Source organism: Piliocolobus tephrosceles, chromosome 1 (genome assembly GCF_002776525.5).
Source record: "Piliocolobus tephrosceles isolate RC106 chromosome 1, ASM277652v3, whole genome shotgun sequence".
In the NCBI taxonomy this organism is placed as follows: Eukaryota; Metazoa; Chordata; class Mammalia; order Primates; family Cercopithecidae; genus Piliocolobus; species Piliocolobus tephrosceles.
In genome coordinates, this window is record NC_045434.1 from 89,227,432 (window position 1) to 89,252,777 (window position 25,346).

Consider the following 25,346-nt stretch of genomic DNA (forward strand, 5'->3'; position numbering starts at 1 on the left):
TCACCTGAGGTCAGGAATTCGAGACCAGCCTGACCAACATGGAGAAACCTCGTCTCTACTAAAAATACAAAATTAGCTGGGCGTGGTGGCACATGCCTATAATCCCAGCTACTTGGGAGGCTGAGGCAGGAGAATCACTTGAACCCGGGAGGCAGAGGTTGTAGTGAGCCGAGATCGCGCTATTGTACCCCAGCCTGGGCAACAAGAATGAAACTCTGTCTCAAAAAATAAATAAATAAATAAGACAAATTCTTCTGATGCTTAGTAGCCCTTCCAGGTGCCATTTTGGCTGTTGTGTGTGGGCTCTGTTGCTGCAGGTGAGGGTGGGAGTGCTGAGGAGACAGAAGGAAGGAGCTGGAGGTATCCTCCCTGGGATTATTTGCTTTTGAATTTGTAGGAAAGCCACAACATTGGGTTAAGCTTGGGTGGTGGTGGAGGGTTCATGGGGACGTTGAAGGAGTCACCTATCTGAAAAGTGGTGCTTGTGGGTTCCAGGTGTCACTTTAAAGTGGACCTCAGTCAACTGTGAGCCAGTTAACCCTGGAAATAGACTTACACTGCTGGAGTGCTGAGGTGGTCCTGTACAGCGAAGGGGAGGTGGTGGTGTGCCCATCAGTGTCACCAGCTTTCTCCTGTCATGGCTCCAGAGCCACCCAGCTTCCTGGGTTCTTTTCTAAGGTTTTTTTCATGTTTGCTCTTTTTTCCACACCATTTAACATATTCCTGTTCCGTGTTTTAGGTCACACTCAGCCGGTACCAGAGAGAAGCAGAACAGAGTAATGTGGCCCTTCAGAGAGAGGAGGACAGAGTGGAGCAGAAAGAGGCAGAAGTTGGAGAGCTGCAGAGGCGCTTACTAGGGATGGAGACGGTAATTGGGGGATCTTGCTTGTCATTGCCCGGACTCCTGGGCCGGAAGGGGCCTGTGGGTGGATTGAAACGGTTGCCGAGACCCTTCTTTTCCAAGCGTCTCCAGAAAAGCACACTTCACAGCTTCCTTTGGCAGATCCCTTCAAATGTATTTTAGCCTTCAAGGAATTAACCTCCCCGTAACTAGCGTTGATCCTTTTCCACATTAGTTTCCTGTACAGATGCCCCTTTTGAAGTCCTGGTTTCTCAGGGACTGGCAGCCATAGCTGGCGAGTGGGCCTGCATGATGCAGGGCTGGGTTCTGCCTCAGGGCAGCAGGGTGAGGCTGAGTGAGAGTGGGAAGGGTTCTCCTCGTCAAGGGAGGGTGCCCCATCAAACCAGCTCATCTTGCTGCTCTTTGGCAGCTGTCCAGGCCCAGCAGGGGCTAAGTCCCAGCCTGGCACCCATCTCACCCCAAACACAGAAACAGTTGCCATCTTCTCATCCTAGATTTTCTTTTGTGGCCCACCCAGGAGCATCAGGCCTTACTGGCGAAAGTCAGGGAAGGGGAGGTGGCCCTAGAGGAGCTTCGGAGCAACAATGCTGACTGCCAAGCAGAACGAGAAAAGTAAGGGCTTGGCTCTTGTTCACGGTGAAGTTGGGTTGCAGGGAGGGGCGGGCGGGCCATGCAGCCTGTCGCTCCTGTGGTGGCCTGGTCTGGGGAGGAAGCTGGTGCTGATGTCAGATCTTCCAGCTCTGACTCACCATGAGCTTGCTCAGGGTGGAGCCCCACCCAAGAGATACCATTTGGGAGGCCGCCATCTCCAGGGAGTTCATTTTCCATGGGGTAATAACCTAAAGAAAAGGCTTTCACAGTTTTAGAGCCAAGGGCAAGCAAGAGCTGGTGGAGCATCTGCTATTGCTGTGTGTCATTCCCCAGATTAGTGCAGTGGATATGTTATGCCTTCGTTTCCTCCCCGCTGAAACAAAAAGTGACTGTAAACTGTTTGAGGGTAGAATTGATTAACAGTCATGCTGATGAAAAATGGAATGAGCAGCTTCATGAGGAGATACTGAACTTCCTGTTACTTGAAGCAATGCAGATAGAAACTGAGAACCACCTGTCAGCAGAGTCCCATAGGTGATCACTGAGATCCTTTTTACTTCCAAGGTGAGAGGGTTTTGCAAATTCCCTCTGATCAGAGGAAATCAGAGGCCCCGGACAACCAATGAAACCTACAGAGCAAAGAGTGTGCCTTCTAGATCTTCAGGAATTTGGAAATTATGCTGTTGGCAATTAATAAATAAGACCTCAAATGGTAAATCACATTTAACATCAGCATATTTGATTTGATCTTCATTGTATAAGGTGGACCTTTTTTAGTTCAACAAGACATTTTCTAAAGGGCCTTTTAAGAAATTCCAAGAAGAACAGACACAATTCTTGCCCTTTAGGGCCCCTCAGTCTTCTGGAGGCATCTTCTCTCCTTTAGGATAACCTAGATTTGACCTTCCTGGCATGTCATACACATGTCATATTGTAGCCTCCTTTCTGACTGGACTTTGTATCAGAATTAATATCAGAATTAATCAGCACTCCTTCCTTGGTGGGTAGGTGCGCATGGGCAGAGCAAGAGAGACAAAAGGGCTAGATAATCGGAAGCCAGGGCTTGGGAATGACAGTGACAGCTGTGTCAAGTACGTGCTGATTTCTACATAAAAGGAGTCTGAGAAGTAGGGCATTGGAGAGCTGAAAGTGGAAATTTAGAATGCTTGGAGTTTAGGACGGATAAGGGGTAGCTCAGGTTGCGTGGTACCCCAAGCAGCATGCACTTGTCAGCTTCCTCAGGCAGAACTGGGGAGTGATGGATTCTTCAGGGGCCCAAACCCCAGGATACTCTCCCAAGTCACCTGACTAAAAGAAGACTGTTCCTCTACTCATAATGCTTCTTACACCAAATATATGGGTTTTCCATATCAAGCACTTCTCCAATTCTCAGTTGATACCAGCTGGGTACCCTACACTTTAATTCAATTCTGAGATAACCCAGAGTTAGTGCACAGCCACAGGTTAAGGGCCAGTCCTGCAAGACTGCCCCTGCTTTAGATGCCAGTCACAAGTAGTGGGGTCTAGGGTACCTACATTTCTGTCCAACTTGGCTATAAATTGGGGGTTCCCATATCCTCTTTTCAGGTTTGATAACTTGCTGTAATGGGTTTGCTGTCATAGAACTCAGGGAAACATTTTCCTTATTTATTTATTTATTTTTTCGAGACGGAGTCTCACTCTGTTGCCCAGGCTGGAGTGCAGTGGTGCAATCTCAGCTCACTGCAACCTCTGCCTCCCGGGTTCAGGTGATTCCCCTGCCTCAGCCTCCTGAGTAGCTAGGACTACAGGCATGTGCCACCACGCCTGGCTAATTTTTTGTATTTTTAGTAGAGGTGGAGTTTCACCATATTGGCCAGGCTGGTCTTGAACTCCTGACCTCAGGCAGTCTGTCCGCCTTGGCCTCCCAAAGTCGTGGGATTACAAGTGTGAGCCACCGCACGTGGCCTACTTATTTTTTAATTAAAAATTTTTTTCATTGAGACAGGGTCTTGCCATGTTGCCCAGGCTGGTCTCGAACTCCTGGGCTCAAGCAGTCTTCCCATCTCGCCTTCCCAGAGTGCTGGGATTATATTCGTGAGCCACTGCACCTGGCCAACATTTCACTTATTATTACTGGGTTATGATAAAGGATTCAAATGAACAGACAGATGAGGAACGTAGGGCAAGGTCAACATGTGGATGCATTAACCAAGCTGGAAGCTCTGAACCCCTTTGTTTTGGGTTCTTACAGAGGTTCATCACATAGGCATGATTGATTAAATTATTGGCCACTGGTGATTAGTTTAGTCTGTAGCTCCTATCCCTGTCCCTTTCCCAGACGTTAGCGGGAGTTATGGGGCTGAAAGTTTCAACCCTTTCATCCTGCCTTGGTCTTTTGACTAGACCCATCCTGAAGCTATCCAGGGACCCCAGCCACCAGTCATTATTCGCATACAGAAAGACACTCATCAGTCTTGGAGATTCCAAGGCTCAGGAACCAGGGAATGTGACCAAATATTATAACAAAACATAGGAGCTGTATGTCAGGAACCGGGATGGAGACCCAGTATATATTTCTTATTATTTTACACTGCCCTTTGGGGGATCTTGGCTCAGTCTGCTTAGAAGATGCAAAGGAAGCAACAGTGGTTTGGGAATCAGGAGACCTAGAAACAAAATCGTGTGAAGAGGCTTTAAGGAGCAATCCTGTCTCCCTCCTCCAAATCCCTGCCAACAGCTTGATGGCGTTGAGTGTAATAATCCCAGCTCCAGCTGGGCATGGTGGCTCACACCTGTAATCCCAGCACATTGGGAGGCAGGGACAGGAGGATTGCTTGAGTTTAAGAGTTCGAGGCCGGGCGCGGTGGCTCACACCTGTAATCCCAGCACTTTGGGAGGCCGAGGTGGGTGGATCACAAGGTCAGGAGATCAAGACCATCCTGGCTAACATAGTGAAACCCCGTCTCTACTAAAAATCCAAAAAAAAAAAAAAAAAAAAAATTAGCCAGGTGTGGTGGCTGGCGCCTGTCGTCCCAGCTACACAGGAGGCTGAGGCAGGATAATGGCGTGAACCCCGGTAGGTGGAGGTTGCAGTGAGCCTAGATCACGCTACTGCACTCCAGCCTGGGTGACAGAGCGAGACTCCGTCTCAAAAAAAAGAAAAAAAAATGTTCGAGATCAGCCTGGCCAACATGGTGAGGCTGTGTCGCTACCAAAAAATATTTTAATTAGCCAGGTGTGGTGGCGTGTGCCTGTAGTCCCGGCTACATGGGAGACTGAGGTAGGAGGATTGCTTGAGCCCAGGAGGTCAACCCGGCAGTGAGCCATGTTTGCATTACTGCACTCCAGCCTGGGCTACAGAGTGAGACCCTGTCTCCAAAAAAAGAAAAGAAAGGTGGGGTGGGGAAGATACCAGCTTCTACTTGAATCTTTCCAGTAATGAAGAGTTGATTACACATGAGACTGCCCACTTTCTGGCAGCTTTAATACCGAGAAAGTCTTTCCTGTGTCAATATAAAAATGGCTTCCCTGGAACCATCTATTTGTTGCTTCTAGATTTACCCTCCAGAGTTTTCCAGAATGACTTATCCCTTCTAACCTTCCGAGCCTCAGTTTCCTCACTTGGACTAGGTGATCCCTGATGATGCTTCCAATGTGATGTTCTATTTTTTGCGGGACAAAATCTTGTTCTGTGGCCAGGCTGGAGTGCAGTGGCACCATCTTGGCTCACTGTAACCTCTGCCTCCTGGGTTCAAGCAATTCTCGTGCCTCAGCCTCCTGAGTAGCTGGGACTACAGGCACACGCCACCACACTTGGCTAATTTTAGTATTTTTAGTGGAGATGGAGTTTCACCATATTGGCCAGGCTGATCTTGAACTCCTGACCTCAGTGCTTCCAATGTGATATTCTAAGGTACCCACCACCTACTTTTCAGGGCAGCCTACTGGCGAATCAGGCAAAGGGAATCATATTAATGGGAACCTCCCAAGCTCAAGGCTCTTCCTGTGACTGGGTAAAGAAGTCATCTTGTTCCCTTGCTTCAATTCAGCCTTCTGGTCTTTATCCCCAGGGCTGCTACCCTGGAAAAGGAAGTGGCTGGGTTGCGGGAGAAGATCCACCACTTGGATGACATGCTCAAGAGCCAGCAGCGGAAAGTCCGGCAAATGATAGAGCAGGTAAGCTGGGTTGGTTTATAACCTGCCCTCGGGGGGGTCACCCCAAGTCTATGCTCTTATTTGTTTTCTAGGGAGCTTGACTTATATTCATGCATTTCCCATGTCAAACATTTATAGCTACCAATTACCAGGGTTCGGGTTATTAGGATTTGCTTTTCTCCCATCTTTCCCCTACTATTTTGTTTGTTTGCCATTTGGCCTCTGCTTTCCAATAGGAAAGGAAGGAAAAGGTTAATTTCTCATATACTCTGTGAAGAGTGTGGGTAAATGAGTAGTTGAATCATAATAAACTCTGTTGTCTGTACAGATTATCAGTCTTTGAGCCTCATGGCTGCTTTCCTGCCTTACCCCACCTGAGCTTGAGGGTAGCATACTAAGGATTTGTCGATTTGCAGAATTGTTTTGGGAGCCTAAAGCTCCGTAACTGGGAGGTTGGAAGGTCCTATGTGCTTCATGTCAGCTCCGTTAGTGTCTGTTTTATTTACTGCTATTTTCCATTATCTAGAACAGAGTCTGTCATGTAGTAAGTACTCAATAAATATGTCTCGAATGAAAAAATAATTTGTATTTTCCAAAACCAAATGGAATGGGTTTTGAGTCATTCATTATTTTGGATTCTCAGGGTGGTATTCCCCTCACACACTCCTCACTCCCGCCCCGGGATAATCAAGAGTTTAATATTGACTGAAAGGAAGCCTTTGTAGAAAAGCTAATGAAGTCATATGGAGTTGCAGGGCTCTGCTGGCTTCCCCAGCACTGGGGTGAAAAGTCTGGTGAGTGTGTAATGAGTCATTGCAAAATGAGCTCCAGTGTCTCCCACACCTTTGCAGCTACAGAATTCAAAAGCTGTGATCCAGTCAAAGGACGCCACCATCCAGGAGCTCAAGGAGAAAATTGCCTATCTGGAGGCGGAGGTGTGTGTGCTGGGCAGCCCAGCAGGGGAACGGGGCTCTTGAAGAGAAGGTGGTCATAAGGGAGACAGAGGTTATGGAGGGGTCTTTGTCATGTCTCACTGCTGCTCTGAAGTGAATACCTAGGGTGGTTGGTTGACTTTCAGTTCAGTTGAGTAAACATTTTCTGAGAACCTTCAGGAAGCTGCTAACAATGATGAGATGACCCCCTCCACCCCACCTTCAATTGACATGTCATCCTGGTGCAAGCCACATGCCATGGCTGCACGCTGGCTAATTCTGACCCTCCAGGCTTTGCAAAGGAGCTGGCAGTGGTGCTGGGCTGTGAAGGAGGAGGAGGCATTCATATAGATGGAGTCTTTTCCAGGGCTAGATTACCTAACGAGTTGCCCTCCTAGTCTAATTTCCACTTTGCCACAGGGCCCTACCTATCTGTTGACTACCCGAAGATCACTTTGCAAACACTCTGTGAAGACCCTTGTAGTGAGGGAGATAAATGGGAGAAAGGGTTATCTTTAGGGAGTTTGCAGTCTATAGTCAGAGATAAAATGTATATTTTTAAAAAGATCAAAGAATACTTTATAGAATAGCATATCAACAAAGGCAAGTGAGTATCTCAACTGAGGACAAAAAATTATATATAGGGGCCAGGTGCAGTGGCTCATGCCTGTAATGCCAGCACTTAGGGAGGTTGAGGCGGGAGGATAGCTCGAGGCCAGGAGTTCCAAGACCTAGGCAACATAGTGAGACGTTGTCTCTGAAAAAGAAAATTTGTTTTAATTAGCCAGATGCGGTGGCATGCATCTGTAGCCCAGTTACTTGGGAGATTTAAGGGAGAGTATCACTTGAACCCAGGAGGTCGAGGCTGCAGTGAGCTATAATCACGCCACTGCACTCCAGCCTGGGCAACAGCGTGGGACCCTATCTCAAAAAAAAAAAAAAAAAAAAAACTGTATGTAGAGGATATATAGGAAACCATCAGTCTGTCAGTGTTGTACAGAGTTACAGAGGAGCAGGTATTGGAGGACAAGTGCAATCTATGGTAACGAAGACGAGGCAAGACAGTATCCAGGTAGTGGCACACGTGGGGGTAGAGGCAACAGCAGCACAAACACAGGCGGAGAGACCAGAGTGCAGTAGGTGAATGTGACACCTGGGAAACCAGAAAAAGGCCAACTCTAACCCCTAAGCTTGTGTTACAGAATTTAGAGATGCACGACCGGATGGAACACCTGATAGAAAAACAAATCAGTCACGGCAACTTCAGCACCCAGGCCCGGGCCAAGACAGAGAACCCGGGCAGGTGAGTGAGCGCGTGTAGATAGAATGGGGCCAGGGAGGAGGGGGGAAGGAGGGACAGAGCTATGTGGAGCATTTAGTGCTTAGGCAAGAACAAGGCCCCTTTAGATCCAGCTTTCTTCCCTCAGTCTCTAATCTGACCCATTGTTTGCCAGAACCATTTTCTAACCCAATTAGGGTAGAACCTGTTACCACAAGCCCAAGGAAGTCCATGAATGGCTTCTAGAGGTGTATGAACCACCCGAAATGGTATGCAAAATTTATTTATAATGTTTGCATATTTCTAGGGAGAGGGTATTTTGCCTCTAAGAGATTCAGAAAAGGACCCGTGATCTTGACAAAATCGAGAATCACAGCTATATCCACTTCTCAGTTGTTTAACTGCCCCTCTCTTTTCTTCACCCTTGCTACAAGACACATGTATCATGCCCCAAATTTTCTCTTAGATGTCACTGAATAATGACCGTTTTAAAGCACTTGGAACCCAAGTGATCAGCCGGCACTGCAGTGTAAGATTCCAGAGGCAAATGTGAAGATTCCACAGGCTCTGTGAAGGGTGGGCCACAACACAGCTGTTCCCAGCACAACTCAGTGTTTCCAACCTTCTTTTCAGTATTAGGATATCCAAGCCCCCCAGCCCGAAGCCCATGCCTGTCATCCGAGTGGTGGAAACCTGAGCTGCCTGGAGATGGATGCTGCCATTGCTGCTGCCTCTGCCTCGGAGAAGCCCACCGCCCCTGTTGGCTGTTAGCGCTGACTTTGACTTTCTGACTGTCCCCTGGCTGCACCCAGGACTTAGGGCTCCTGTGTCTCACCATTCCCAAGCTCCTGGCCACTCTATGCTGGGCAGACAGAGCATGAGCACCTAGTCAAGGCAACTGCAGCCCTTTGGAAGACATTGTCCTGCGAGCAGGACAGGGCAGTATCTATATTCCTACGGCGACTATTTTTCTCTGTAGAGAGCCTCCCTTCTGTTGTAGACTGGACTCTGGCTGCCCCATAAGCCAGGCCTTCATCAGATTGGAGAGTTGACAAGATTTGCCTCAGCCCTAAAAGCTGGAGACACAGATGTCCAGAGTGATTGGAGAGTGTCCTGGGGGAATGAAGTTCCTTCCACAAACACAGCTCAGTTCTTAGCAACAAACTGTTTGTTTTTCTGCTTGCTCCACCTGCAGCCTACGCTGACCTGGCCTCCTGCAGACAGATAGTGGGGTTACCTGGCGAGGCCTGGTGAGAGCCAGTGAACCTAAGCTTTGGGTGGTGGTGTCTTTCTGGGGAGTAGGGAATGTACATTCAGGGAGTAGCCTTTTGCAGAAAAAATCTCTAGGGCTACAGACAGTTATGTGTGACTTCTCTCTACTGTGAAAACTCCCAGAGTCTCTCTAGGGATTTTCCCTAAGGTGCACCACCAGCCACACCTCAGTCTTCTTGACCCAGAGCCTAAAAACTGTTTTCACTGGGTTCCACCAGTCCCAGCAAAATCCTCTTTGTATTTATTTTGCTAAGTTATTGGTGGTTTTGCTTACATCTCATGATTGATATAATACCAGAGTTCTCTAGCCTTCTCTTGCAATGTTTGGGTTTGCTTGGAACTGGGAAAGCTGTCAGAGTGACACTATTATAAATCTTCCTCTTTCCTTTGCCTGTTTCTTCTCCCTTTCTCTTTCAAACTTGATCTGCAGCTCAAGAAGGTGAGTATCCTTTCCCTGAGGCTTTGGGGTCAGAGTGTATGTTGTTTGGAGAAAAAGGGCAATCAGGACTCTTCTGGGGCCCAGATGAGTTCTTCACTGGCCCTTCCGAACTCCTTGCTCCATAATTGGTCTTTTATTCTGGCTCTGAATGACCCTGCGGGTCATCATGGTTTTCTTTTTTTCTTGTTTTTCTTTTCTTCTTGTCTTTTTTTTTTTTTTTTTGAGACAGAGTCTCACTCTGTCACCCAGGCTAAAATGCAGTGGCACGATCTCGGCTCACTGCAACCTCTGCCTCCTGGATTTAAGTGATTCTCCTGCCTCAGCCTCCCGAGTGGCTGGGACTATAGGCATGCCACCACGCCTGGCTGATTTTTGTATTTTTGGTAGAGATGGGGTTTCACCATGTTGGCCAGGCTGGTCTTGAACTCCTGACCTCAGGTGATCCACCCGCCTCGGCCTCCCAAAGTGCTGGGATTACAGGCTTGAGCCACTGCGCCTGGCCCATAATGTTTTTCTTTAGGGCTCTTCCTACAGCCTTGAGAAGTAGATAGGCATCAGAGTATGGTACTATAGGAATCAGAAAAATTCAAAACAAATGTGGATTAAGTGTTTAGGCTCTATGTGGCTCACAACCAGAAGCCTTAAATCTGTGTGTTTCTGTGTCTCAAGACTGGGCTCACATTCTGGCTTTGTCCATAACAATGCCCTGGGACTTCAGGGAGTTCCCTCATTTGTAAAATGAGGGGGTCAGAGCAGGTGATCTCCATGTTTCTTCCCATTCTGATATTGTTGTCCGTGGCATATTCTTTGTATGGCAAATTTAATAAATTATGTTAATGTGTCTCTTTTGACCTCCTGGTCTGGTTTCCTTTCACTTTTCAGGGGGGATAAAGGAACAAAATTGTAGTGCTTCTTGGAAGATGGGCACCCTGTTATCCACATGTGGGAGGTGTGGTCCAAACATCCCAAATGCCATGATAGGAGGACTTCGTGGCATTTATAGAGGTATTAGAAGCAGCTCAGCTCCGTGGTCTGAGTCGTGATTATAGGAGGCAGCCCCTAACTTTAGCTTTGACCCTCTCTGGAGCAGTGGCCTTGTAGGATCCCTAAGCTTGGCCGCATTGTGTCTCATTTGGAAGAGACAGAGGTAGAGTCCTGTGATTACATAGAGATAGACCCAGCAGCACTGGAGGTAGATGAGTAACTGCATGCCCTTTGCAGAAATGAAAAGCACCCTGGAAATGCTGACTGCAGCTGTTCAGGGGGGTTTGTTTCTGGCTGTCTCTGGGCATCATTCAGTTAGTCTCATGATTTTTTTTTTTCTTTCTGCCAAGAAGGCAGTTGACTGCAGGGCCAAATGGGGACATAGCTGAATTTACGCGAATCTTCTCTGGGCCAAAGAAACGAGAAACACAACACCCCCTCATCCCTGGCTTATTTACTTTCTAGCTCCCATTTCTCTTCTTCAATTGAAAGAGTGTATATTTTTCTCTGATTTCTTTTCTTCCCCTTTCTCCTGCTTCTCAGCCAATTCACACCGCAGGCTTCAAACGCATTGGAAACCTCTCTCCTTTCCAAACCTGGATTTGTCTTCTGACACCCGTGGCTCTCTTCTTTCTCTGGCAGTCTTGTTTGGCATGGGTAGATCTAGACTGTACTTGCTATCAGAATATTAACAGGATGGAAGCAGGGCGGGGTTGACCAAGGTGCCAAGAAGACTCAGAGCTGGAGGAATACTGGAGTGAGCGTGCTGCCCTGCACGAAACGGAGGCTCCCGCCGGGCATCCTGGGCTCAGTGGGAGGAACTGAGATTTGTGTTGCAGATAATGGAGAGGTCTGGAGGCATTCCAGAGACTCGAACCAGGGGTCTAAGAGAGTCCTTGGACAAAAACATGCCACTGGTGTATATTTCCTAGAGTTTAGTTACACCACAGCCAAAGAGAATAGGGGCATGCCGCAGGGGAGCGGGGGTGGGTGGGGGGCAGGGGTTTGGAAAGGGAATGTAGTCTGGGAAATATAGTTTGTATCTTGGCTATCTTGTCAATTAGAGATGGAGAATGGCGGACTGAAGGAGAATGAGATGGTGTTCAGGGCCTGAAGAAAGGGTGTGGCGAGTAAGGAGCTCCTGGCTTCAGTGGCCTGTTTATTGCCTATGTTTTGTCATTTGTAAGCCAGCTCCTCTGTGCTACCTTAATATTTTGTGGAGGGAGGATAGTCTGATCCCCTGGGACTTCTGCCATGAAGGCCTGTTTCTCTGAGCTGGATGTTGAGAGCTGCTCAGACATGCAGCCGTCATCAACAGCGTCCTATAAACCTGGAGCGTCAGCCCAGCATGGGAAAAGCAGCAGCAGCACCCTGTCTGCCGAACAGCTGCCCCTGTCTTCCCCATCTTTGTCTGTTCCTTCCCCTGCACAGAAAAAAGCCTGGCAGTGACTCAGTATTTCAAGCAAATGGTGCACTGGAACTTTTTTCAAACTAAGTTTCTAAGGCCAAGAATTGATTGGCTCATTTTCGTCTCTATTTAAAAGTACCTTTGGCTATGAAATGTCCCACTAGAAAGTGTTTCCACTTTGGAAAGGTGCTCTGACATGACAGGAGTTAAAGCAACTTAATTACGCTGGGCGCAGTGGCTCACACCTGGTATCCCAGCACTTTGGGAGGCTGAGGGGGGCGGATCACTTGAGGCCAGGAGTTTGAGACCAGCCTGACCAACACAGTGAAACCCCGTCTCTCCCAAAAAATACAAAAATTAGCCAGGTGTGATGTCAGGTGCCTCTAGTTCCATCCATTCAGGAGACTGAGGCAGGGGAATGGCGTGAACCCGGGAGCGGAGCTTGCAGTGAGCCGAGGTTGTACCGTCGCACTCCAGCCTGGGCGACAGAGTGAGACTCCGTCACAAAAAAAAAAAAAAAAAAAAGGCAACTTAATTTGACTGAGGAGGGTAACAACCTTTGGGTTGGAAAAGCAAGCAGCTTTCCCTCTTTAACCAGCTTTTTAGTGTGTGTTGCTGTTTTCTGCAGGGCCTCTAATAATCGCCTGGCTTCCTCATTCCTCAGAGCCAAGCATCACTGAGCTTGGGCCTGAGCTCCTTCAGTCTATGACTCAACAACAAGTGTTAGCCTAGGGCTCTTGGCCTCTTTTTTCACACTTCAATTTAAGACTTCAGCTTTGCAAGGAGAAATTGTTTCCTGTCTTCCCTGTCCAAGTTCTAAGCAGGATGGCCTTGAAACTCCAAAGTTGGAGACCTAAATATTCCCTATTCCCTCTTTCTCCAAGGAAAATCCATACCCAGGCTGAAGATAAAGATGTTTCTTAAAGGTAATTTCTAGCACAGCATGCTCTGTGGCAATGAGACCTACTTTAAACACAAAATGTGTGTGGCCTATCTGCTGGAATTTCTCTTCTCCTAGAGCCCCCTGGGACACAGAATTGAGGGTGGATAGTAGTAGCAGGATAATTAATTTCCTAAAAGGTGTTGGTCGCCAAGTCTTAGACCACAGGACCTCAGACAGCCGAGGGAAAGGAAGTCATTAGTACTAGTGACTTAATCTATCAATTCAGTGCTGATTACACACCCAGCCCTTCCTCCCACTAGGATTCCAGGCCCAAACTTGTATACGTCTGCAGGAGTTTTATCACCCTATGTCTGTTTTGTTTTTATTTTATTTATTTTCTGAGATGGAGTCTCGCTCTGTCACCCAGGCTAGAGTGCAGTGGCATGATCTTGGCTCACTGCAGCCTCTGCCTCCCGAGTTCAAGCAATTCTCCTGCCTCAGCCTTCCAAGTAGCCGGGACTACAGGCGTGTGCCATGATGCCCGGCTAATTTTTCTATTTTTAGTAGAAACAGGGTTTCACCATGTTGGCTAGACTGGTCTTGAACTCCTGGCCTTAGGTGAGCTGCCCTCCTCGGCCTCCCAAAGTGCTGGGATTACAGGCGGGAGCCATGACGCCCGGCTCTGTGTCTGTTTTATATTTGTCTATATGTGCTTGTGTGTGAACTGGCCTGCTATGTACAATATATTTCTTACTGTGGGAACAAATCTGAAGAACACTGGTTTAGAGGACAGACCTCTGTCCTTGGCTGTATTGTAATCTCAGGGTTGAGGTCCAAAATGGACTTCCTTCCAAACTGCTCCCTGTCCCTTTATCCCTTAAATCCAGTTTGTCAACAGGTCCTCATGTTTCCTCTGTTGAAATATCTCTTGGGCTGGGTGTGGTGGCTCATGCCTGTAATCCCAGCACTTTGGGAGGCCAAGGTGGGCAGATCACCTAAGGTCAGGAGTTCAAGACCAGCCTGACCAACATAGCGAAACCTCATCTCTGCTAAAAATACAAAAATTAACTGGGTGTGATTGCGCACGCCCGTAATCCCAGCTACTCTGGAGGCTGAGGTAAGACAAGCGCTTGAACCCAGAAGGTGGAGACTGTAGTGAGCTGAGATCGCGCCATTGCATTCCAGCCTGGGAAACAGAGTGAGACTCTGTTTAAAAAAAAAAAAAAAAAAAAAGGAATATATCTCAGAAGTGCGCCTTCCCATGTTCACAGTCTCAACTCATCTCTTGAAGCCTAGATGACCACTGAAGCCAGTCCTTGCTGATCTCCAGCTCCAGCCTCTTATCTGCCCCACATCCACCCTCCCCACCACTGTCATTTGAATCTTCCCCAAATGCAGTGTTCTTTCTACCAGTCAGGGCTATTTAGCCAGGACAAAAGAAGGATGATAGCAGTTTCCAAAGAGAAGGTGGGTCCTTTGGGAGGAGCAGCAGCAGTTTTGCTCCAGAGGGTGCTGGGAAGTTGCAGGGAGATAGCTAAGAAACAAAAGAATCCATTGACAACTGCAGGGTGGACTGTCTTGGCAAGTAGCAAGTTTTCCTATACACACCAGCAGTATCTCAATTAGAAACAACACAAAATAAAACAACAGATAGAAAATACCTAGGCATAACCTTTATTTGAAATGTCAATGACCTATGTGAAGAAAATGACCAGATTTTGTGGAGAAAGATGGGAAAACAATGAAGAAAAATTTTCCCGGATGGAAACTTAAAATTGTAAAGATGTCAATTCTTTATTTTTAGGCTTTGTGTAATTACAGTGAGTTACATTGTAATTCAATAGAGTCTTTTTAGAACTGGATATAATTATTTTAAAATTCCATCTGGAAGAATACATGGGAAAATGGTAAAGAAAATTTTGAAGGCAGAGCTAATTTGGGAGGATTATTAGTCTTGGCAAATAGGCCGGGCGCGGTGGCTCAAGCCTGTAATCCCAGCACTTTGGGAGGCCAAGGCGGGCGGATCACGAGGCCAGGAGATCGAGACCATCCTGGCTAACACGGTGAAACCCCGTCTCTACTAAAAAAATACAAAAAACTAGCCGGGCAAGGTGGCGGGCGCCTGTAGTCCCAGCTACTCAGGAGGTTGAGGCAGGAGAATGGCGTGAACCCAAGAGGCGGAGCTTGCAGTGAGCTGAGATCCGGCCACTGCACTCCAGCCTGGGCGACAGAGCGAGACTCTGTCTCAAAAATAAATAAATAAATAAATAAATAAATAAATAAATAAATAAATAAATAAATAGTCTTGGCAAATAGCAAAACATTATATAGCTTATACATCAATTTAAGAGACTAGCTAGGCAGAAATAGACCCAATTATACAATATAAGCATTTGAAAAGGATAAAAGAAGCATTGCAACTTAACAGGGAGAAAGGCATTTGAACAGTTGGTTAAAAATTTGAGAAAAGGCCAGGCACGGTGGCTCACGCCTGTAATCCCAGCACTTTGGGAGGCCCAGATGGGTGGATCATGAGGTCGGGAGATCGAGACCATCCTGGCTAACACGGTGAAACCCTGTCTCTACTAAAAATACAAAAATCAGCCGGGTGTGGTGGCGCACACCTGTAATGCCAGCTACTCGGGAGGCTGAGGCAGGATAATTGCTCCAACCCAGGAGGCAGAGGTTGCAATGAGCCAAGTTCGCGACACTGCACTCCAGCCTGGGCAACAGAGTGAGACTCCATCTCAAAATAACAATAATAATAATAATAATAATTGGGAAAAAGAAACTAAACAGCATACCCAAATTCTATATAAATTAATTAAATATTACAAATTGTAGAAAAACTAGAAGAAAATACAATTGAATATCAAATCCGAAAGGAGATACATTTAGAATGTTAGTATTGAAGGTCATGAAGGAAAACATTTTTAGTTCATAAAAATGTAAAATTTCTGAATTAAACTAAAGACCCAAAGAATGAGGACTTATTGGTGACAAATGTGGTGAATAGGCAACATTTTAATTGATCAGCTCAAACAAATTGATATAAATACTAAGATTCTACTAGATCAGTGATCAGGATAAGAATAGATAGTTCATTAAAAATTCATATTCTGGCCGGGCGCTGTGGCTCATGCCTGTAATCCCAGCACTTTGGGAGACCAAGGTGGGTGGATTATCTGAGGTCAGGAGTTTGAGACCAGCCTGGCCAACATGGTGAAACCCAGTCTCTACTACAGATACAAAAATTAGCTGGATGTGGTGGTGTGTGCCTGTAGCCCCAGCTACTCAGGAGGCTGAGGCAGGAGGATCGCTTGAACCCAGGAGGTGGAGGTTGCAGTGAGCTGAGATTGTGGTACTGCACTGCACTGCAGCCTGGGCGACTGAGCGAGACTCCAGCTCAACAATAAGTAAATAAATTCATATTCTTTTCAATGCACATATTTATTAAGTTCCTCCTCTCTGCAGGCCACTGTGTCCTTGACCAAGGATTTGGGTAGGGACACAGCAGTGAACAATACAAATTTGCTCTTGCCCTCAAACATCTTGTGTTAGGTAGGATAACATGGGCTACAAGTTGGAGAAAATGTGACTGCAATTGGTTTAAACAACAGAGGACCAGTGTTGCTGGCTGAAGTGACAGAAAAGTTCAGAGACATCTTAGACTCAAGTGAGCCTGCATAGAGAAGCTTGAGGTCTCACCAAAGATCCAGCTTCTTTTCATTTCTTCTCTCTGCAGAAGAGGTTTGTTGCAGTGCTTATTATAATCGTATAAAATAGGAAACAACATGTGTCCAACAATAGAGAAACGGGTAAGTAAATGAGGATGCAGTCACTCTGGGATATTATGCATTCACTACAAATGGCTGTTATGAAGACTGTGATGCATCAGGGAACAGTGCTTAGAATGTTAAGTGAAAAAAGTAGGACACAAAATTTTATGGACATTTATTACAGCTTTGCAAAACAAAATGTTTCTGGAAAGGCTAGAAATAAAAACACCTAAATGCTAATATGTTAGTGGGGTGGGTTTTGTCTTTGTTTTTGTTTTCTGTTACCTTTATTCTTTTATCTAAATTTTCTAGAGTGTTTACTCTCTCTCCAGCTAGGCTGTGTTCTCACTGCCTTCTGCACTTACTGGGATCATTCCTGTCTTTGTACAGTTACTGGTGTTATTTCTTTTACCAGCAGTGCCTTCCTCTTTTGACCTATTAATCCATTAAATATTTACTGATGATTGCATCAAGGATATTGTATAGCTTATGGAAGATAATGTATTTGAAAACACTGTTGTAAAGTGTTTCACAGATGTTAATTGTTATTGTTAGGTGGGAAAAGAGGAGGAGGAGGAAGAGAAAGAACCTATTATTTGCATAATATTGAGCCAGGTACCATAAGGATGTCTGGATGGAAAATATAGAACAGGGTTGTAGCCTTCCAGAAGTTTGCACTCTCGTCAGATGGATGGGAGAAAAACAGCAGCATCTGAAATAGATGACTAGTTATGGAACATGTAAAATGCTAACATGAGAGAAGGGTGGGGAGGATGTGGAGCTAGAACTAGGCTCCGAAGGATCTGGACAGGTAGATCGGCAGGAAGAAAGCTTGAGTTGGAAATGAATGCGGCATATGTTGGGGATGGTGGGTCCAGATGAAGAGACCTTTGGGAAAGTGGCAAGAGGGCAAGGAGAGACAAATGGAGTGGGCCTTCTGGGGAGAGTCTGGATTCTTATTTTTTATTTTATTATTTTATTTTAATGTTTGAGACAGAGTCTTGCTCTGTCACCCAGGCTGGAGTGCAGTGGTGTGATCTCAGCTCACTGCAACTTCCCCATCCCTGGTTCAAACGATTCTCCTGTCTCAGCCTCCCAAGTAGCTGGGATTACTGGCGTGTACCACCATGCCTGGCTAATTTTTTTTTTTTTGAGATGGAGTCTTGCTCTGTTGCCCAGGCTGGAGTATAGTGGCGTAATCTCGGCTCACTGCAAGCTCTGCCTTCCGGCTTCGTGCCATTCTCCTGCCTCAGCCTCCTGAGTAACTGGGACTACAGGCACCTGCCACCATGCCCAGCTAATTTTTTTTTTTTTTGTATTTTTAGTAGAGATGGGGTTTCTCTGTGTTAGTCAGGATGGTCTTGAACTCCTGACCTCAAGTGATTTGCCTACCTCGGCCTCACAAAGTGCTGGGATTATAGGCGTGAGCCACTGCACCAGGACTGCACTCTAATCTTTAAAGTGAAAGGTCTCCATTAGAGGTTTTTGTTTGTTTTTGTTTAAACTAGTATGTAAGTTCTGGCAAGGCAGGGATTTTTCTTGCCTATCTTGTTCAACACTGAATCCCTAGTATCTAGAGGAGTGGTGCCTGGCACATAGTAGATGCACAATAAATATTAGTTGAAGAGAAGTTGAATCACTAGAGTGACATGATAAAATAAGAAATCTAATCCCAAAGAGGCAGAGAGCACGACTGAAAAGGTAAAGGCTGGCAGCAAGGAAACAAGTAATGGATGTTAGGGCACCTCCAGGCATGAAGCAATGAGGGGCTGAACTGTGATAATGGCCACTGGACTGGAAAGAAAGGGACTGTTGGTGTGAGAGTCACTGGGAAAGAACCGATAGGCCTTGGTGACTGACCAACTGAATGCAGGAGACAAAGGAGAGAAAATAATCAAAGATAACATCAAAGAAAGTTACTCATTCTTCAAGACTTAGCCTGTGTTCCCTTTTATGAAGCCCTCCCAGAATTCTCAAGCCTGTGCTGTGTTTCCTTTCTGCTCAACACAGATCATTTGTATTCCCCTGTTGTAGGATGTCATAATGTACTGTCTTGCATTATAATTCAGACTTTGCATGTGTTTCTTTCCCCAGAGAGACTGCAAGCTTTTAAAGGTCAGGGATATCTCTAATTCCACAGTGCCCAGCCCTAATAGTGCCACAAAGTAGATGGTTAATAAGTGCTCACTGATTTAGAACAAGTTTATTCAATCAAGCCATCCTGGGCTGCATCAGGATGGCTTTGAATGTGGCCCAATGCAAATTCATAAACTTTCTTAAAACATTAAGATTCTTTTGCAGTTTTTTTTTAAAAGCTTATTGTCTATTGTTAGTGTTAGTGTATTTTATGTGTGGCCTAAGACAATTCTTCTTCTTCCAGTGTGGCCCAGGGAAGCCAAAAGATTGAACACTCCTGATTTAGAAGAAACCTGTACTTTTTTTTTTTTTTTTTTTGGTCATAAGGGGGCACTTTTGTGTTTTTTTTTTTTTTTTTTTAAATTATTATTGTTTTCATTTTCTTTCTTAGTTGGTCCTAGGGAATGAGGAAGAGACAGATTCTGGTACCAATATCCTTCTTATGGAAGAGTCAAATGCCAGCTATTATCATTGCCATCAGCAATAAATAATCTCATTCATTCATTCACTTGTTCTTGTATTTAATCATTCAACAATAGGGCAATAGTGTAGCATAGAGTTTAAGGAGTTAGCATGGGCTTTGGATCTTTCTCATAATCTTAGATATGTTACTCACTGGCCATGCTAGTTCAGAAGTTATTTAAGCTCTCTAAGCCTTAATTTCCTAACCTATAAAACCAAAATAATAATGCCTGTCTAACGAGAACATTTACCAAGTGCTTATATGCACTGTCATTTAATCCCCATTTTACAGATGAGGGAATTGAGACACAGTAAGTCACCTGTCCAAGGATGTACAGGTAGAAAGTGTCAAACCAGTTCTAGGTCATAGGTGATTTGATTCCAGAGCCCTGGTGCTTAGTGCCATGCCTGACAATCTCATGGGTGTCGCAGTGGTCAGCACAAAGCCATATGAGGGGATCCTATGTGGCACGTTTGGCACACAGCACATGCTAAATGTTAGTACTTGTTAATAAGTATTTTTTGGCCAGGCGCAGTGGCTCACACCTGTAATCCCAACACTTTAGGAGGCCGAGGCAGGCATTTTACCTGAGGTCAGGAGTTCAAGACCAGCCTGGCCAACATGGTGAAACCCCATCTCTACTAAAAATGCAAAAGTTAGCAGGGTGTGGTGGCACATGCCTGTAATCCCAGCTACTCAGAAAGCTGAGGCAGGAGAATCACTTGAACCTGGAAGGTAGAGGTTGCAGTGAGCTGAGATCGTGCCATTGCACTCCAGCCTGGGCAACGAGAGTGAAACTCCGTCTCAAAAACAAATAATAAATAAAAAATAAATAAATAAAATTTTTTAGCATTCAATGTCAGAGAATATATAGGGCATGGCTTTGAGGATGTGAAGAGGAAAAGATACACAGACTTTGCCCTCAAGTTGCCACCAGTCTAGTAGCGCCACCAGACACGTGTGTAAACCAAAAATAAAATTCTAAGCCTCCCCCCAATTATCTGAATGGACCCCTCTTCTCAGCCAAGGGCATTCCAAAGTTAACCCAAAAAACTAGTTCAGGTTAGAAGCAGGAGCTGGACATACCTCATCATACCCTCATCCCTTTTGGAACTACTGATGGAACAGACTCTTTAAGTCTCATAAGAAACATTTACAATCTATTGTCTCTGAAGCCTGCTACCTGGAGGCTTCATCTGTATGACAGAAAGTTGGTCTCCACAATCCCTTATCTTGACTCAGATATTCCTTTCTATTGATTCCAATTTTATTGATTCCTGACATAGCACTCAGGAGATCCTGAGAACATGTGCCCAAGGTGGTCAGGCCACAACTTGGTTTTACACATTTTAGGGAGACATAAGGCATCAATCAGTACATGTAAGGATGTACACTGGTTTAGTATAGAAAGGTGGGACAACTGGGAGGGGGTTGGGGGGAGCTTCCAGGGCACAGGTAAATTCAAAGATTTTCTGATTGGCAATTGGTTGAAAGAATTAAGTTACTGCCTAAAAACTTGGAATCAGCTGGGTGCAGTGGCTCACGCCTATAATCCCAGCACTTTAGGAGGCCGAGGCGAGTGGATCACCTGAGGTAAGGAGTTTGAAACTATCCTGGCTAACATGGTGAAATCCCGTCTCTACTAAAAATGCAAAAATTAGCCAGGCATGGTGGTGGGCCCCTGTAATCCCACCACTCGGGAGGCTAAGGTGGGAGAATTGCTCGAACCTGGAAGGCAGAGGCTACAGAAAGCTGAGATCATGCCACTGCACTCCAGCCTGGGTGACAGAGCAAGACCCTGTCTCAAAAAAATAAAATTATAAATAATAAAAAAGTATTGTACATCCTTACATATACTGATTGATGCCTTATGTCTCCCTAAAATGTGTAAAACCAAGTTGTGGCCTAATCACCTTGGGCACATGTTCTCAGGATCTCCTGAGTGCTATGTCACAGGCCATTGGTCCCTCGTATTTGACTCAGAATAAATTTCTTCAAATATTTTATAGTTTGACTCTTTTCATCAACACTTGTATGCCAAGAGGCAGACAATCATAAACTATCACTGCTAAAAGAAACCTTAGAAAGCATCTGATCCAACTCCCTCATTTGACAGATGAGGAAACCGAGGCCCAATGGTGGGGGTGGGGGAGTAAATTACTTTAGGTTGAAATTTGGACAAAAATCTAGATCTACGTTGCAGTGCAGTGTCCTTGACTTAAGGAAAGTTGAAAAAACAGCAGAGAGATGGTCCCTATCCGAGGCCTGCATGCGCTTACAAAGTAGCTTCCTGGGGAAGCAGAAGCTGTTTGGGGAGGGGACGGGCGAGGGGAGTGGTTGATGGGGAGAACTCCGCCTTTAGCCAGACCCTCCAGGATTCCCTGGGCTCATTTGGCTCACTGGAGTACACAACTCTTTTGCATCTTGTGCCTTTCTAAATTTCAACTGGTGACTTCTTCTCCCTTCCCTGTCTTTTAATAAGGGTGTGGGGAAGCGGGGAGATTCTATTCCTATCTACTTCTCCAACTGTTGCAGGTGCTTAGCTGAAGGACCCAATCTCTCTGATCTTCAGGCTTCTTCAAAATACAACACAACAAAACAAAAACAAAAACAAAACAAAACGAGAAAAGTAGGGGATGGACTAAGTTCCCTTTTAGCTCTAGAATTCCACGGGTCTTCGGAGGGGAAGACAATACTTTTAGAGCTCGTTTAGCCCGTGAACCTGAAAACGAGAATTTTTTTCATTTGCGAAGTCGAGGTACTCCTGCACGCCCAGGATGCAACCACTAGAGGGCAGCAAGTCTCCGAGCACCTGGGCAGGTGGCCACCTCCAGGCCCCACAGGAAGACAAGCAGGCTGTCTCCTCAGACCTGCCTGGTCTCTGTAGTCTTCATGTTGTAAATTCCAAACTCAGTTCTTTAGCAGAGGCCAGCCAAATTAGGATGAGACGAGGGAGCAATTTTGTAAATTAGGCTTAGCACCAGAAGGATAAAAAAAGAAGTCTAAAAAGATACTGGATTCTAGGAAAGCAAATATTTTATGAAAAACTGAAAATCTGTCCCTGTCCTAGGTTAGTTTGCCTTACACCTCACATCATCAGAGGCAGAGTTTTGAGAAGGACTAGGAACATTTTAGGCCGGGTGTGGTGGCTCACACCTGTAATCGCAGCAACTTTGGGAGGCTGAGGTGGGTGGATCACTTGAGGTCAGAAGTTCGAGACCAGCCTGGGCAACATGGCAAAACCCTGTCTCTGCTAAAAATACAAAAAAATTAGCTAGGCATGGTGGTGCACGCCTGTAGTCCCAGCTACTTGGGGGACTAAGGTGGGAGGATCGTTTGAGCCCAGGAGGTCGAGGCTGCAGTGAGCTGAGATCGTGCCACAGCACTCCAGCCTGAGCAACAAAGTTAAACCCTGTCTCAAAATAAACAGACAAAACAAACAACCAAACAAAAAAACTGAAAAGAACTGGGAGGATTTTAAGACTGGTAAAAATTTCAGTAGACTAAAAGGTGATCGAAAAAACTACTTTATAAGGCTCATGTGTTAGACCAGTTTTACCTAGCGTTCCTTGAGAAGTTTCAGTTCATTTTGCTCATGTTTGTTTGTATATCTTTCAGACGGAATCTCGCTCTGTTGCCCAGACTGGAGTGCAGTGATGCCATCTCTGCTCACTGCAGCCTCCGCCTCCTGGGTTCACGTGATTCTCCTGCCTCAGCCTCCTGGGTAGCTGGGACTACAGGCACTTGCCACCTTGCCTGGCTAATTTTTGTATTTTTAGTAGAAATGGGGTTTCACCATGTTGGTCAGGCAGGTCTCGAACTCCTGACCTCGTGATCCACCTGCCTCAGCCTCCCAAAGTGCTGGGACTACAGGAGTGAGCCACTGCACCCGACCTGCTCATGTTTAATACGCCCTTACTCAGGAAGAATTGGTTCTGGAAGTTTCCAGAAAGTCCACCAAACCACGCACTATTTTTTTTTTTTTCTGGAGAGGATGAAATAACCAGAATTATTACATATCCACTGAATAAAAGAGTACCAACCTGGGCTCCTTAAGGAGATAAAAGGAAGGACAGACCAGGTATGGTGGCTCACACCTATAAACCCAGCACTTTTGGAGGCTGAGGCGGATCACTTGAGATCAGGAGTTCGAGATCAACCTGGCCAAAATAGCGAAACCTCATCTCTACCAAAAATGCAAGAATTAGCCGGGCGTGGTGGCGCATGCTAATCCCAGCCACTCGGGAGGCTGAGGCAGGAGAATTGTTTGAACCTGTGGGACAGAGTTTGCAGTGAGCCGAGATGGCGCCACTGCACTCCAGCCTGGGTGACAGAGGCAGACGGTATCTCAAAGGAAAAAAAAAAAAAAAAAAAAAAAAGGAAGTTCAGTGAGGATGGCAAGGAGGGCTGGGTGCTGGCCTGGCTTATCCTACTGTGTCTGGAACTGGTGGGTTCTCCGTCTCACTGACTTCAAGAATGAAGCTGCAGACCCTCACGATGAGTTTTACAGCTCTAAAATGCAACGTACATCCAAAGAGTGAGCAGCAGCAAAATTCATTGAAATGAGCAAAAGAACGAACCTCACACACCTCCAACTGGCACGCAAGCGTATGGCCGCTGGCTGTCCCCGGCAGCCTGCTTTTATTCCCTTATCTGGCCCCACCCACATCCTGCAGATTGGTCCATTTTAGAGAGAGCTGATTGGTTGGTCTACTCTACAGAGAGCTGATTGGTCCGTTTTGACAGAGTGCTGATTGGTGCCTTTACAATCCTTGAGCTAGACACAGAGTCACAGAGTGCTAGTTAGCTAGACACAGTTAGCTAGATACAGAGTACCAATTGGTATATTTACAAACCTTGAGCTAGACACAGAGTGCTGATTGGTGTATTTACAAACCCTGAGCTAGACACAGAGTGCTGATTGGTGCATTTACAATCCTTTGCGCTATACACAGTCACAGAGCGCTAGTCCTCCAAGTCTCCACTAGGTTAGCTAGATACAGAGTACCAATTGGTGTATTCACAAACCCTGAGCTAGACACAGAGTGCTGATTGGTGTATTTACAAACCTGGAGCTAGACATAGAGTGCTGATTGGTGCACATACAATCCTCCAGCTAGATATAAACTTTCTCCAAGTCCCCATTCGGTTCTGGAGCCCAGCTAGCTTCACCCAGTGGATACTGTATGGGGGCCGCAGGCGAAGCTGCCTGCCAGTCCCTAGCCGCACCTGCACTCATGCCCGCCAGTCCCGAGCCGCACCTGCACTCCTCCGTCCTTGGGCTGTCCATGAGACCGGGCACCACGGAGCAGGGGGTGGTGCCCGTCAGGGAGGCTCAGACTGCACGGGAGCGCAGAGGGAGGAGCTCAGACATGGCAGGCTGCAGGTTCCAAGCACTGCCCCACTGGGAGGCAGCTTCAGCCTCAGCCAGCCCAGAGAGGGGCTCCCACGATGCCGTGGCAGGCTGAAGGGCTCCTCAAGCACCACCAGAGTGGACGCCGAGGCCGAGGAGGTGCTGAGAGTGAGGGCTGCTAGCAAATTGTCACCTCTCATTACCATGATGAGGTCGGGTGGCCCCTTTACCTCTGTGAGCCCTGATTCTGTCCTCTGTCAAATGGCCTGTTCTTCAGAGCTCCAGTCAGCAATAATGACATTTCAAATCAACACAGCTTCCCAAAAGTTTCCAGATGATCTGTCTAATGACCTTTCCAAATGTAAAAGGCCCGAATTCCTTGAGAAGATAGTTCTCACTAGTAGATTATAATCTTGCAGAACATCTAGAACACTCGTGGAACAAAGACTTAAGGATATCATCGTCATCTAGAAAAATAATGTTTACTCAGCAGCAATAGGGCTAGAACTTCAATTTGTTTTTGCCTTTCTTCTCCCTGGACTGCGGAGGGGTCATGGTCGGCATTAAGCTGCCTGTGGCTTTACTCGTTCAGTCTCGTTTCTGGACCTCTGCTACCTTGCCAGTTGTTTCTGAGACACACCATGTCTTTCTTCACCTCTCTGCCTTTCCATGTGTGCTTCCTTCAGCCTGAAATTCTTTTCCCTGCCTTATCTTCCTGAGAAGCTCCTAGTCATCCTTCAAAACCCCACTCAAATGACATCTGTTTGGTGAAGTCTTCTCTGACTCCCCAGAGAATCCTCAGAAAGAATTAATCATCCTTCATCAGGG

The 25,346-nt window shown here is 46.2% G+C and overlaps 1 protein-coding gene across 4 annotated transcripts in view; it reads left to right on the forward strand.

The window, feature by feature from the left end:
- Nucleotides 1-10,360, forward strand: part of TUFT1 (tuftelin 1) — a 40,309-nt gene extending 29,949 nt beyond the window's left edge. For all 4 annotated transcript variants that reach the window (XM_023213725.2, XM_023213724.2, XM_023213727.2 and 1 more), the window contains 6 exons: nucleotides 740-868; nucleotides 1,380-1,474; nucleotides 5,506-5,611; nucleotides 6,442-6,525; nucleotides 7,725-7,825; nucleotides 8,435-10,360. In XM_023213725.2, coding sequence (XP_023069493.1) covers nucleotides 740-868; nucleotides 1,380-1,474; nucleotides 5,506-5,611; nucleotides 6,442-6,525; nucleotides 7,725-7,825; nucleotides 8,435-8,498 — 579 coding nt within the window. In that variant the 3' untranslated portion in view covers nucleotides 8,499-10,360. The remainder of the gene's footprint in view (nucleotides 1-739; nucleotides 869-1,379; nucleotides 1,475-5,505; nucleotides 5,612-6,441; nucleotides 6,526-7,724; nucleotides 7,826-8,434) is intronic.
- Nucleotides 10,361-25,346: the final 14,986 nt, after the last annotated feature.